We start from the raw sequence: 15606 nt of genomic DNA on the forward strand, positions 1-15606 counted from the left end.
TGAAGACATGGAGGAACTTCTGAATGACACAAGGCTCTTGAAAAAGTTTAAAATAAAGGCAAAATTACTGAAGAGGAATTCGAGAAGGGGCTGTTGACAAGTGGCAAAAGATCAACGAACACAGCAGATTTGGGGATCTCAGATTTGAAAGATGAGTGCAGATTCCTGCCCCTCAGGTGAAACACACAGGAGTGGGGAATGTGGGGAGCTGGCCCCCACCCGGCAGACGGCTCGAGCTTCCTTCTACTGAACATCAGAGCTTCAGCAGCCGTCAGGGAGCTGCTGTTGCAGAAATGGCAGATGTGAGGGGTTTCACACTCGTGAGCATTTTACTAAAAACATACCAGCCTTGAAGTCTAACAGAAGAAAACATAAATTTACTTAACCATAAATAACAAGTGTCAATATTTACTTTGATGGGTTACTTAGAGAGCTCATTCTTTGGTGGCTATTTCATACTTACTAAACTTAATTTAAAAAAATAATTTTGGGGCCAACAATACTGTTTTTGAAACATCTTTTTTATAACTGAACCTTGTGAGAGAAAATAAAGTCAATGAGATATGTATGAGAAGTCTCAGTGCATACGTAAGAGTTAAAAAAAATCAAATTTGAAAGCACATCAAAGGTAACATTTGGAAGATTACAGACAAGCCAAAATTCAGAACATACATAAAATGCTAACATGATTGGAACAAATGGACTAAATCTGAATCATTCCAATTTTACTGAAAAAATCAAGGATTCACTGATCCTAATATGTATAACTAGGTAGGAGAAAAACCTTAAGACAATTTAGCATTTGAACAAGGAAAACTAGTGTGAGCTCCCAAGTTTAATGAACAAGAATATGTCAGGAATAATGTGCTAGTCTTTCAACCGTACAGTTGTAAGCATATCTTGTTTCTCTGTAATTATCTGCATTTGAGAAAATCAAAATCTTCCACACAAGTGAGGACCACTTGCTTGTAATTACCTCTACAAAGGGCAAGAGATCTAGACTCCTAGTAACAGGACTTAAGAAACTGATGATAATATTCTGATCTTTAAGAAATATACTTCCCAGCCCATGCATAAGAATTTAAAACTTCAACTTGCACATTCTCTGCTTCACTGTCAGACACTTGATGCATTAATAAAAATCACTCAGTCACCCAATTCATTCAGTTGTAAAAAGCATGGGAACTGAATGAACCCTGATGGGCCTTGCTCGGTTCAAATTCCAGCTCCACCGCTTATCAGTGGTGTGAACTAGGCAAAGAACTTAACTTGGGCCTGGTTTCTCTGATCTGACAGGATGGCATCACTACTCCACAAGACTGTCACAAACAAGGCAGTACAGACAGACACACCCGGCCCATGGAAAGCCCTAGTACCAAACGGCCACCACTGCCACTGCCCTCACGGTTAGCAACGTGTACGATTCTAGCCAACTCGGGGGATAAGTCTACTGACGGAGGAAGAAAGGCTGAGTTAAATTCATTTCAGAAGCAAATCTAAGTGTAGCCCCCAACAGTTACCCTTTTGAGTAATTCACTATTTCCAATTTACCCACAAGTTCCCAAATGTTTCCAAAGTAAAATATTTTGGTATGTGTAAGATGATTTTACAAGCGAATATGCACTGTTGGAGTCAAAAGAAACCGGATCAATGCTGACAAACCCCTCTTATTTAGAACTACACATGGGGTCTTCCCTGCTATTCCAGTGGTCAAGACACAATACTTCCATTTCAGGGGGAACTGGTTTGATCCCTGGTTTCGGGGAACTTAAGATTCCTCATGCACATGGTGCAGCCGAAGATAAAGACTGCATGGGACCCTCCTGGCACAGAAATCAGTATTTTGTCCTTTCAGCTTTTATATTTCCTCCCCCTTGGTTCCTCCAATGCAGAGATAATGGGGATATATATATATATATAATTTTTTTTGGATGGAGGATGTGGTCATCAAGATATTCATAACTCTCATGGGGCTAAAATAGCAGGCAAGAGTGTAAAGGTAAACTTTTTATACCTAGCTGGTACCAAAAAAAGTAGCTCAAGTAACAAACAAACACACACACAAAACACCCAGAAATGTTCACCTGTTTTGGAAATGTAAGAGACAAGTCAGAAACACGCACTCTAATTTGGACGGCGAAGGTCTCCGTACAATGAAAGTTCACTGGGCAGACCAGAAGGTCGTTTCATAGGCAACACTGCTCTGGGTCAGTGATGTCTCTCTCAGAGCAATGACCTAATCTGACGTGTAGAAAACTGGGAAGGAGAGAAAGGTAAAATAGGAAAGGAGAGCAAAAAAGTATTTCAGTATTGAATTAAAATATCTATCTAAACTATTCATAATAGCATAGTGACATAGCTTCATTTTAAATGTTCACTTGAAATTTATCTGAACAATTTATTTAGGACAGGTCAATTATTTTCTTCCTTATCCTATATAGTTAACCTGCTAAGAACATACAAGTTTTTCCAGACTCAGGAAGACAACAGTAATGGTGAATCGATGCTTTGCAGTTAGTGAACACTGCAAATCAAAGGAATGAAAATGCTGGGGTCAGGTGAAACTATAATAGTTATTAGTACAAACCAATCTTTTTCTTCACTCCAAATAAAGATATAGAAACCAGGTTATTAAAGCAGTCACTAACTGCCTTTGTTAAAGACTGAACTTGCTAGTTAGTAACTCCGAATGGTTAGGACACATGACAGCAAATTACCAAAACTGACTCTGATGTTTCAAATCTGTTAGTATAGCCATCTAAAGAGATTACTTTATAGCAAAATTTAAAGAAGCAGATTATCCCATTCAAGATTCTTTGAAAACAGTAAAATTCTGGGAAGTCATCAAAGTGCAAATAATTGCAGAAATTGGCAAAAGAGAGGGGCTTCCCAGGTGGCACTAGTGGTAAAGAACCTGCCTGCCACGTAAGAGATGCAGGCTCAATCCCTGGGTCGGGAAGATCCCCTGGAGAAGGGATTGGCAACCTGGAGAATCCCATGGACAGAGGAGCCCGGTGGGCTACAGCCCACAGGGTCGCAAAGAGTTGGACACGACTGAAGCCACACACACACACACACACACACACACACACACACACACAGAAGAGAGAGAATGTAAGGGAAAAAACGTACTCCCAGGGTCACAGAGAGTTGGACACGACTGAAGCCACACACACACACACACACACACACGAGAGAGAATGTAAGGGAAAAAACGTACTCCCAGGGTCGCAAAGAGTTGGACACGACTGAAGACACATACACACACACACACACACACAGAGTTGCAAAGAGCTGGACACGACTGAAGCCACACACACACACACACACACACAAAGAGAGAGAATGTAAGGGAAAAAACGTACTCCAAGACTAAACCTCAAAAAAGAAAACAAATGCTAAGAGGAAAAAAACGTACGTTCTGAAGAAACAAAAGGAGAACTAGAGCAGGAGTGGAGATCTGGGAACTGAAAATGGGAGAGCCGGAGTTTCCTGGTGGCTGGGTGGTTAGGAGTCCAGGTTGCACAGCCATGACCCAGGAAGGAGGGGAGGGGGCAGGCAGGGAGGAAGAAAACCGGAGTCTAGAAACAAAGTGGGACCAAGTAATACCCAAGTTGTGATACTAGACAGTAAGTTAAGAGGCTCAAATGAAGTTTTTTAACTTACTGGAGTCATAAATTTTCATTTCACAGAATGGTAAAAGAGAAGCAGTACTTTAGCCTGTTACTTTAAGGCAAGCCATCCAAACCACTTCTTAAAATTCCCTTCTTCACTCATAAACCTACTGTATTTAGACTAGGCATTGTGTAACAGAGTCATGTATATTAGGAACGCCATGTGGCTCAGCAAAATCCTGAATCCCACATCGTTAGGCAACAGATAAACAAACTTTAGATAATACATCCTTTAAAATGCAAGCACAACTATTAATAGTACTAGAACCTTTTCAAAACCCTGCCTTCTGTTATAACAGTGTCATTCCTAAAAAAGAAGCTGCTTTCAAAAGGCAAAAATGCCTCCTTACTTAGAATCATGGACTTTTAATTAAACTTTAAGACCCTACAGATTATTTACAGATAAAGGACCTAAGACATAGGAAGGCTGTAAGCCTGTTAAGGATTTTAAAGCTAATGGGTGGTAGGGACTTGCTGGAGCCAGGAGTCTTGTCTCTGGGGTAGTGCTGCAGGCCTTTGACTTACTAACTGTAACGAGAGCCCCTTGAGGACTAATGGTACTGAGAAAGCATGATCACTGCCTTGTTTCCCAAGCAGAAAATCTTAGAAATTCATACATGCAAGAACTTCACGTTGCCTTTTCTTTCAATGTTCAAGAGCAAAAAAAAAAAGTAGCCCCTAACTCAAAGGGGGCAGGACAAGTGAAAACTGAGGCGCGCATAAACAAGCAGGGACAGCAGGTTGAAGCATAGTCAGGAATCACCCCAACTCTCTCTCCTCAAGAACTCTCCTACACATCACGTCCAATGATTCAAATCAAAAGACTCAGTCCCCACTCTCTTTGGACATGATGGCTAATCTGCCTCCCATGTACCCCATCCTCTGCTGTGAGGGTACACAGTACTGCTTTGCCACAAAACGTCAGTGAGACCTAACAGACACCAACCTCGAGGGCACTCTGGTTCTGAAACTACAATGGGAAAACCGATCAGGCCTACAGGTCATCCATGGCCTCTGCTTTGCAACAGCTCAGACTGTCAAGAATTTTAATCATAGAACACTTTTTCTATCTCAAACCTCTATTTATAGTAAGTTCACCATTCAACCATTCCACAATTCCTTCATGCATGTTAATTTTCTCTCTCTGCTAGATTATAAAGTCTTTGAAGTTAATGATCATGTCTTTTGGTTTTTGTATTCCCATGGTATCTATTTATTCTAGAAACAGAATACATACTAAATATATACATATTTAATTTACTCTCTCAACAGCTGCCCTAAACCACCAAAAGTAATCATGGGGCTGTGAGAAGAGAGATTTTCTAATAAAGAAAAAAACACAAAAATCAAATCACGCCACCAGTGCTGTAATTTCAGGAATCCTGCTGTGGCAAAAGCAGCAAGAAGTGGAGTTAGGCTCTTCTAAATTACTGTGTGACCCAGCTTTACAGATTAGACTTCAACATAGTTAATTTACAGAATAGAAAACTCAGGTGTCAATGTTTTACACAGGAATTTGAAAGGTAAGGACCAAAATTCTCAGTGCAGTTACAAATATTTCTCATAAAAATAATCAAATGGGAATTTCCTTGTGATAAATAATTTCTCAAAGTTTTCATTAAAAACTTAAGAAAAAGGTAAATAAATCAAACTTTTTCATAGAAAAATTCTATTTACAACTCCATTCAAAAGCAGTTTTTGAAAGCAAACGATCTAACACTGAAATTGAGAAATTTATGCTCACCCAAAGTTACCACATCTAATAAGTTATTAATAGAATACTGCATCAAAAATAAGGCAATAACCCAAGATATAACCATTAATGGTTTCTCCACTCCCACTACTAGGTAGAAATAATCTGTCTAGTAGCAAATGATACTTCATTCCATTTCAGCATATCCGAAATCCTTAAGGACAAAAGTGATAAAATATGATCTTCATTCTTCATTAGACTTTTAGAACACTTGAAGGAAAATAATTTCTAAAGCACAAAGAGGTAAAGAGGTATAATGTTTGAAAAGATGTACTCAGTGTTCAAAATTCAAGAATGCAATATTAATACACAATGGGCGTTAGGTGAATACACGCAATACAGTGGTAACAAATTAATTTATTTAGTACTTTTTCCATTCCATATCATCAGGAGGATTGATTTCAACTTTCCTTTTACCTACATCAGACCAGTTGGTACTCAAAACTGTACCACCAGACTCCATCTGCAATAAGAAATAAAAATAGATTAATTCTTGGATCATATAATCCAAACAATTATTTTTCAAAAAATGTTCCAAGCACAGAGCACCAAACACAAGCTTCGTTTGGCTCAACACACACAACACAATATTTTAATTTAACGTTACACTTTCCAGGTGAGTTACTATACTTTGCAAAAATCTGAAAAGGAAACTCTAGTTATGTTGAAGGACCATGTCCACAGACACTGCCATATAAAATACCATGTCTCCCTGCTGATCAGCAGAGAGGTATATATGGAAAAACTACGTTCAGATGAAACTGGCTCCCAAGGAAAATGATGATATAATCTCTTTTGTGGAGCTTAATAAAGACTTTGCAAGGCAAACTCCTTCTGGTTGGACAGAACTCTAGGAGTCTCTTAACCTTCTATGTCAAAACATGCAGGTGTACCCTGGAATTATTTTTGAATCAAGGTACATACACATACAGATACAGTGTCTCAGGGAAGAATCTGCCATCTATTTACTACCCAGTGAATATAACAGCTACCAACAATCCTAGCATATTCATAAATACACTAAAAAAAAATAAAGCTCTAAATACTGCTATCTTGGAGCTTCCCAAAGGGGCTCAGTGATAAAGAACCTGCCTGCCAATGCAGGAGACGCAGGTTCAATCCCTGGGCTAGGAAGATCCCCTGGAGGAGGAAATGGCAATTCATTTCAGCATTCTTGCCTGGGAAATCCCATGGACAGAGGAGCCTGGCGGGCTACAGTGTTTGGGGTCACAAAAGAGTTGGACATGACTTAAGTGACTAAGCACCACTACCATTTGTAATCTTTACACAATAAAAAAAAAAATCACTGACTTGGATCACAGCAAGTAAGGTGTTAAAAATCTAAACATTTAAAAATAACCAACTTGTGTTATTGGTGAATATATAGTTATACATGCTACCATTACACTGGAGCCTCAGAACAATGCCAATGCCCCACACTCTCTGCCAAGCTCCTTCCCCTGGGTTCCTCTGCGTGGGATGCTCTTCTCCATCCTGCTTCTTTTTATGTCTTCAGTTATCCTCCAAACTTGACAGGGCAACATCTCTCTGTGGCATTCTTTGACCCTATTTAGGACTCTAGCTACTTCCTCTTGTAAGATCTGTCTACTGGGTGAGCAAGATTACCATTAATATAAACTGGATGACATCACACTTACATTTAACTTACAGTTAAAACTGTAAGGATCTGCTTTCTTAAACCTGCTTCCCACCCCTGGCTTCAAACTAAAGCTGAGAGTTTCTAAAAGGCAAGGAGCATATTTTACCAATACTTACATATGCTAGATCAATACTTTAGCATACATTTTTTTTACCATATGTATTACCAATATTCAAATGCTAGATCAATACTTTACCATACATACCATACATATTTTACCAATACTTAAATGCAGTAGCCTGGCACATAGTAGGCTTCAAATAAAATACTGAATAAAATCGGACAATGTCTATGTAATAAATTACTCCTAAGAGAACTGAAAAAAGCAGATTTAATTTATAACCTGATCATGTTTGCTGATGACATTTATCTTCCCCTTTCTTCCTATGGACTGCAGTGCACCTGAGCACTCCCCTGATTTACTCTGTACCCCTGGTCTTCTTGCCCAACCAGACTGAGATCACAGAAGAGACACAGTTCGCTTCTTTGTACAGGCGGACCTTGTTTAATTGTGCTTCCCTTTACTGCGCTTTGTAGATACTGCATTTTTTACAATTGGAAGGTTTGGGGCAACCCTGCATCAAGTGAGTCTACTAAGTCACTTTTCCAGCAGTGTGAGCTCATTCCATGTTTCTGTCACATTCTGATAATTCTCCTCTATTTCAAACTTTTCCACTGTTACTATATTTGTTACAAGAATCTGTGACCAGTGATCTCTGATGTTACTCCTGCAAAAACTACGACTTGCTGAAGACTCATATGATAAAGTTAGCATATTTTAGCAATAAAATATTTTAAAATTAAGATACATGGACTGTTTTTCAGACATGTTATTACATACTCAACAGACTACAGCATAGTGTAAATGTAACTCTCATACAAACTAGAAAACCAAAAAGTATGACTCACTTTATTGCAAGATTTGATTTAAAATGGCAGTCTAGAATTAAATCCACAGTTCTCCAAGGTATGCCGGTATTCCCACAAGGACAGAAGCCAAGTCCTTACTATGTTCCAAATCAATGTTGCCAGACAGAAGGCTTATTTATGAATGTGTATAGTTCAATTACAATGAGCAAAGCTTCTATATGAAAACGGACACAGATTCCGTATCTTTGAAATTTTACACACTATTTTGTCTAGCAAGCTCTTAGAAAGTCAATATTTAAACTAATTTCTGGGAATCACCTGGGGGCCCAGTGGTTAAGACTCCACACTTCCACTTCAGGGGGCATAGGTTTGATCCCTTGCTAGGAAACTAAGATCCCACAAACCACAGAGTGTGTGTGGGGGGCTAGGGAACTGCTTTCTCCTTTAGGAGGCATTAAGTAAATATACTTTTTCCTATTCTTTCCACTAAGTACAACTAAAAGCCTTGCATGTCATTTAAATAACAAATGTAAGAAAACAAATCAGCCAGGGACCCTGAGACCCAAGGGACAACACAGTGGTGAGTTCTTTGGGTTTGCTTTTGCCTTATTTTTTCAAGAGTTGGAACTGAAGAAGCTGGAAATGCCAAAGGGTATGACCAAAAAATCCAACAAAAGGCTACTTTCTCTAGCCAAAGGACAAAGACTAACAGGAAAACAGAAACCTTTTAGACAGTAATCACTCCAGTCAAAACCACAGTGAAGACTGTGGTCCATCTCCACCCAGGCCAGCGCCGTGAAGAGCCTAGACTTCGATCCATGCTATGGTACCATGAACTGGCCTCCTCTGTTGACCAGGCTCAGTGGAAACCACCTGGGCAGTTGAACAGCTGCCTATTTCCAGCAGTGACAAGGAGTGGCCCTGGGGTGTCTACAGAGGCAGAGTGGGATACGTGGATTTCTACCTCCACCTGGCAATAGTGAAGTAGTGACTTCCCTTCCTTTATCAGAGTGGTCGTCAGAGAAAGCTACTTCAGAAGGAAGGTTTAAATAAGATCTACAGTTTCACAACATGAAAATGTCCAGGTTTCAACTATGTACCACTTGGCACTGATGAAAAACACCAAGAATCAGAAAGATTTCAGATTATATGTTTAAAAAGAGAAGACAACCAATAGATGACAACAGAGATGACAGAGAAGTTAAAATTATCTGACGTACTTTTAAAGCAGTCAGGGTAAAAATGTTTCAACAAGAATTATGAACTAGCTTGAAACAAATGAAAAAAAATAGAAACCTCAGTAAAGAAAGATATAAGGAAGAACCAAATGAAAGTTTTAGAATTGAAAAATACACTTGAAATAAAAAGATCGGTGAACGGGCTCAAGAGCAGAATAGAGAAAATAGTTGAACTGGAAAACGAACCTATATAAATCTGAATGACAGAGAGAAAAGAGACAAAATGAAGAGTCTCAGGAATATGCAGTACTGTAACAAACTATCCAATATTTGTGTCATCAGGTTCCAGGAAGAAGAAAACAGAAGGCAGGTTTGAAAAGGTACTCAATGATACAATGAATGAAAATATCCTAAAAGTGGCAAAAAACATAAATCTACAGTTGCAAGAAACTGAGCAAATCCCAATCAGTATAAACCCAAAGAAATCCTTGCCAATACAGAGAATTTGTCATGGACAGATCTACTCTGAAAGAATGCCTTAAGGAACCTCTCTAGACAGAAAAGAAACAGTAGAAACTGGAACCTTGAAACACAGTAAAGAAGAAAGGCCACAAGACAGGGAAATACAAGAGAACTTGCTTGTCCTCTTTTAAGTTTTCTAAATTACTACACTTTATGATGTGATTCTAAATGTATGCAGAAGAAATATTTAAGAAATTATAAATGAGAAAAGGTAAAAGTACATAAAGAGAGGTAACATTTCTAAATGTCACTCAGTTTCAAAAAATGATACCAGTAGACTAAGTATAATATAGCTAATATAAAATCTAGAGCTACCATTAAAATGCTATACAAAGAAAATACACTGAAAAATACTACATAAATCAAGATGAAATTCTAAAAAATGGCCATGGACTCACAGGAAAACAGGAAAAACAAAAACAGAAATACAGAACAAATAGAAGACATAAGTCCTAATGTATCAATAATTGAATTTAAGTGGTCCGAATGCATCAATTAAAAGAGATTGGTAGAGTAAATTAGGAGAAGGAAATGGCAACCCACTCTAGTATTTTTGCTTAGAGAATTCCGTGGACAGAGGAGCCTGGTGGGTTGCTGTCCATGGGGTCGCAAAGTCAGACACGACTGAAGCAAATTAGCAGCAGTAGCAGCAGAGTAAATTAAAAAAAACATGACATGAATACATGCTGTCTAAATGATACTTTAAATATGACTTAGGAATCTGAAAAAGAATGAATGTGTGTGTGTGTGTGTGTGTATATATAACTGAATCACTTTGCTGTAAACCTGAAATTAATGTAACACTGCAAATCAACTATACTCCAATAAAATTTGTAAAAACTAAAATTTAAAAAAGTATGACTTAGGCAGACTGAAAGTAAAGGGATGGAACAGGAAATATCATGCAAAAATTAAAGATATAATCAGCTATATTAATATTAGCAAAAAAATTACCAGAGCTAGAGAATGACATTGTATGATAAAAAAGCAATCTACCATGAAAATATAACAATCCTAAACACATATGAACTAAACAGAGCTGCAAAATATGTGAAGCAAAAACTCACAAAACTTAAATATGAAATCAATAAATCCATGATTATAGCTGAAGACCCTCTCTCAACAATGAATAGAAAGTAAGAAAGAAAATCAACTCAGAATATTTAAAAAAAATTCAGTAAGAGTATCAATCAACAGGATTTAACTGACATCTATAGAAGACTCCATTCAACAAGAGCAGAATATACATTCAAGTGGAATATATACTTACAATAAGAAATCTCAAGTGAAATAAAAATACATATTGAACTGAATAAAAATGAAAATATAAAATAAAAATTTATAGGAGACAGCTAAAATTCCTGAGAGGGAAATACATAGCATAAACATATATAATAGAAAAAAGAAATGAAGGGGTTGAATCAGTAATCTAAGCACACATCTGAAGAACCTATTAAAAAAAAGAACAGCAAAATAAACCCAAACCAAGCATAAGGAAGAAAATAATTAAAAGCAGAAAGAAATGAAATTTAGAACAAAAAAACAGGAAAACTTTAAGATCAACAAAAAAGATGATTCTTTGGGGGAACCAAAAAAAAAAAGAGGGGGAGGAAGTCAGTAAAATTGACAAACCCTAGCAAGACAAAGAAAAAAAGAGAGAGAAAAGACAAATTATTATCACAGGAATGAAATGGGTTATCACTACAGACCCTGCAGACGTCAAAAAGGTAAGAAGTAAATCATACCAACTAACAACTTAAACAAAACAGACCAATCCCTCAAAAACAAACTACCACAAGTCACTCAATGTGAAATAGATAACCTGAACAGTCCTATAAGCTATCAGGATAATGAAATTTATAATTTAAAACCTCCCCAAAAAAGAAGTATCAAGGCCTAGATGGCTTCATTGGTTTAAAGAATCTTTAAAGACAAATTATCACTCATTCTACAAATCCATTACCCTCAAAAAAGAGGACTGAGCACTTTCCTATTCATTCTATGAAGTATTACCCTGATACCAAAACCAGAAAAGAATGGCACCAAAAAAAGTACAGACAATATCCCTCATAAATATAGATACAAAAATGCTTAAAACATTTGAAAACAGAACTGAATAATATACTACAAAAAGAATTATACACTGATCAAGTGGGGTATATCCCAGGGGTGCAAAGTTAGTTCCATGAAGAAAATAATCATATTAATCATATAAAATCACTACTTAAACAAGTTAAAGGAAAAAAAACCTACCTAAGTATACTGATTCAAAGCAGAAAAAACATTTCACAATTCAACAGCCATTCATGATAAAAAAACTCAGGAAAACAAACAGAGCAAAACTTTCTTAACTTGATAAGCAGCTACAAAAACCTACAGCTAACATGATACTTAATAGTGAAAGACTGAATAGTTTTTCCCTTTAGATGGGGAACATGGCATGGCTGTCTACTCTCACTAATCTTATTCAACATAATAATGGGAGGTCTAGTCAATCAGTATAGCAATAAAAGGAGATTAACTGCGAAATTAAATTGTCCCCATTTGAAGACTGTCTACACAGAAAATCACAAGGGATCTACCAAAAAAATCTCCCAGAACCACTGAGTTCAATAAGGTCACAGAAGACAAGATAAACATTTAAAAAAAAACAACCCTGTATTTCTAGATACTAGCAACAAACATGTGGATAAGAAAATTAAATATATAATACCACTGACAATCACTCAAAGAAAGAACCAAATACTTTGGTGTATCTAGTAAAACGCATACTGGATGTAAATGCTGAAAAGTGCACAACAATGATGAAAGAAACCAGAGATCTAAATGAATGAAGCTGGAAGATTCGGCACAGTAAAGATGTCAATTTCTCCAAACTGGTATACAGCTCAATGTAATTCCTAACAGGACTTTTTCCACGTTAGACAAACTATTCTAAAATTTACAGAAAGGCAAAGGAACTGAAATATATGAAACAATTTTGAAAATGAAAAATAAAGTAGGGGTAATAAATCAGTCCAATTTTAAGACTTACAATAGCATCAGTAACTTAGACTGCGGTACTAAAAGAGCAACAGACACTCAGAACAATGGAAAAGGGACCCCAGAAACAGACTCAGTGCTAATATGCTCAACTGATTTTTGAGAAAGATGAAAGGCAATTCAAGGATGGAAAGACAGCCATTTCAACAAATGGTGCTGGTGCAACTGAACACATATAGGTCAAAAAAAAAAAAAGAAGCTTAACCTGCATCTCATACTTCATATAACAATTAACTCAAAATGGATCATGGACTATGATGTAGTAAGTAAGAAAAACTTTTATTAAAAGAAAGAACGCAGGCCCATGGTGGTTCAGGGGTTGAAAGTCTGCCTTGCAATGCAGGGGATGTGGGTTCGATCCCTGGTCAAGGAACTAAGATCCCACATGCCACAGAGCAACTAAGTCTGTGGGCTGCAACTACTGAAGCCCGCACACCCGTTAGAGAGTCCGCGTACTGCAACGAGATGTTGCAGGATGCGACAAAGATCAGCAGCTAAGAACCCGCACAGCCAAATAAGTAAATATATTTTTTTTAAAAAAGGAACACAAAAGAAAATCTTTGAGCTCTAGAACTAAGAAAAGAGTTCTTAGAACTTGACACCAAAACCATGATCCATAAAACAAAAATTGATACACTGGACTTCATCAAAATTATACTTCAGTTCCGCTAAAGACTGTTAAGAAAAGAAAAAGACAAGCTACAGACTGGGAGAAAATATTTGCAAACTTCGTATCTGACAAACTCGCCAGATTAGTGGCTCCCATGGGCTAAGGACGGGTAGGAAAGAAGGGTGTGAACATGGGTATAAGATGACAACAATGAGGGAATCCTGTGGCAACAGAAATGTTCTCTATCTTAACTGTCAACATCATGGCTGTAATATTATTTCTGCAAGATGTTTCCACTGGGGAAATCTGTAAAAGATGTAAGGCATCTCTTGTATTACTTTCTCCAACTGTATGTGAAGCTACAATTATCTCAATGTAAAAAGTTTAATATAAAAAAATTTTAAAGCAATAGTGAAAAGCACAGTCATGATCAGTTAACCACATGGTAACTTGATATGGAATATCTGAGCCTCAAACACACTTATTACCGATGTATTAATTATTAAATATTAACTTTTTCTATTGTAAAAATAAATGCCTTAAAAGAAGATCGTGACATTTCCAGAGCTACAGGTAAAAGCCAAATGATTACAGCTTCAAGCAAAATCTACAGGGTTCCACAGTGATGACTTGTCACTAAAATCTCAGAACTGAGGCCTAATTTAGGTGGTATTCATGCCCTGGCAAAAAGCCTGAATTTTCTTAACTAACAGAGAAATTATTAACAAACCAGTGGATAATCAATGTGCACCTACTACTTGCCCAACACTCTTCTGGAAGTCTCCCTTCTATATTCCTCTGACACTGAGATTACATATGCTACTAGATGGAAAACACTGGAAGCTCACTCAGCTATTGTGATGAATCTGACTAGAATTAACTCCTATCACCCACTCTAACCTTGGTATCTCAAGTCTTTCAAGTTCTAACTCCCTGATGAAAAAATTTATGTGGACTACACCATTTGTTTCTCACCTCCTCCACAAGTTCCCAACTTTCTCAATAATTAAGTTTTGAGCAAGAAGAAATGGTCAGACAAAGCCCATTTAAAATGGTCTCCCAACTACAGTACATACAATCTGACCTCTTTACTTATATTTTTAATTTCTGAAATTTACTACCGTAATAGATTTTCTTAAAGTTTATGTTCTTACAAATGATTTGTTCATGGCACGTTTCACTTCATCAGAGCCATCTGAATAGATCTGCTGAAATAATTTGTTTAAAGCTGCATCTCCCTCCAACTTCTCATTCTTTTCTTCTTCTTTGATCTCACCAACCAATTTATCCCAATTTCTTGTATAATGAGATGATGATGGATATAGGTTTTTTACATCTATGGAATAAAAAAAAGAAGTGATTAATCAACATATGTCGATTATGTCAAGCATAGGTAATTTTGTGACCATGGTGTATACATCTCAGCAAACAGTTTAAGTCATTGAGTTTCATGCTTGTAATAAATGTCTTTCTGATATACAAATGAATTAACATTTAAACCTCTAAAAACTGAATCGGTAAGCATAACATAAAATCTGGAAATTTCTTTTGAGCAAAATAACTCACAGTGTAAACTTCTGGTACATTATGCAAAACTAGATTAACAAAGAAACCCTACATGTTAATAATAGGAGAAACTGGGTGAGAAACACACAGAACCTTTTCTTTTAAGAGCCACTTATTTTATTTATTTCTGACTGTGCTGGGTCTTCACTGCGGCAGGCTTTCTCTAACTGCGGCGCCTGGGGGCTACCCTTGCCGCGTGCAGGCTTCTCACGCAGTGTCTTCTTTTGCTCCTGAGCGCGGGCTCCGGGCATGTGGCTTCAGTAGTCGTGGCACAAAGGCTCAGGGGTTGCTATCCACGGGCTCTAGGCGCTGGCTCCGCAGTTGAGCACACAGGCTTAGCTGCCCCACAGTATGTGGAAGCTTCCCAGATGAGGGATCAAACTCGTGCACTCTGCACTGGCAGGCAGATTTTTCATCACTCACTGGACACTAGGGAAGCCCATATACAGGAACTCTGATGTTTACAGAAAAGGTGCAAAGATCATACCAACAATTCTAAAAATACTGACTTTTTAAAACAGATGCTTCATTAACAAACTTTTTCTAAAAAAAGCTTTAACAGATGTTAAAAAATACAGCTTCTAGGGCTTCCCTGGTGGCTCAGTGGTAAAGAATACACCTGTCAATGCAGGAGACACCGTGCTTCGATCCCTGGTCTGAGAAGATACCACATGCCACGGAGCAACTAAATCTGTGTGCCACAATTACTGAGCCAGTGATCTAGAGCCCGG

At 37.5% G+C, this 15606-nt stretch overlaps 1 protein-coding gene across 1 annotated transcript in view; it reads right to left on the reverse strand.

Annotated features, from left to right (window-relative positions):
- Positions 1-5764: 5764 nt before the first annotated feature.
- The window catches only part of SUGT1 (SGT1 homolog, MIS12 kinetochore complex assembly cochaperone), a 42913-nt gene continuing 33071 nt past the window's right edge, over positions 5765-15606 (reverse strand). Inside the window, exons 12-13 of the mRNA XM_043478351.1 lie at positions 14464-14645; positions 5765-5890 (exon numbers count right to left, since the gene is read on the reverse strand). Coding sequence (XP_043334286.1) covers positions 5789-5890; positions 14464-14645 — 284 coding nt within the window. The 3' untranslated portion in view covers positions 5765-5788. The remainder of the gene's footprint in view (positions 5891-14463; positions 14646-15606) is intronic.

This window comes from Cervus canadensis, chromosome 9 (assembly GCF_019320065.1).
Source record: "Cervus canadensis isolate Bull #8, Minnesota chromosome 9, ASM1932006v1, whole genome shotgun sequence".
In the NCBI taxonomy this organism is placed as follows: Eukaryota; Metazoa; Chordata; class Mammalia; order Artiodactyla; family Cervidae; genus Cervus; species Cervus canadensis.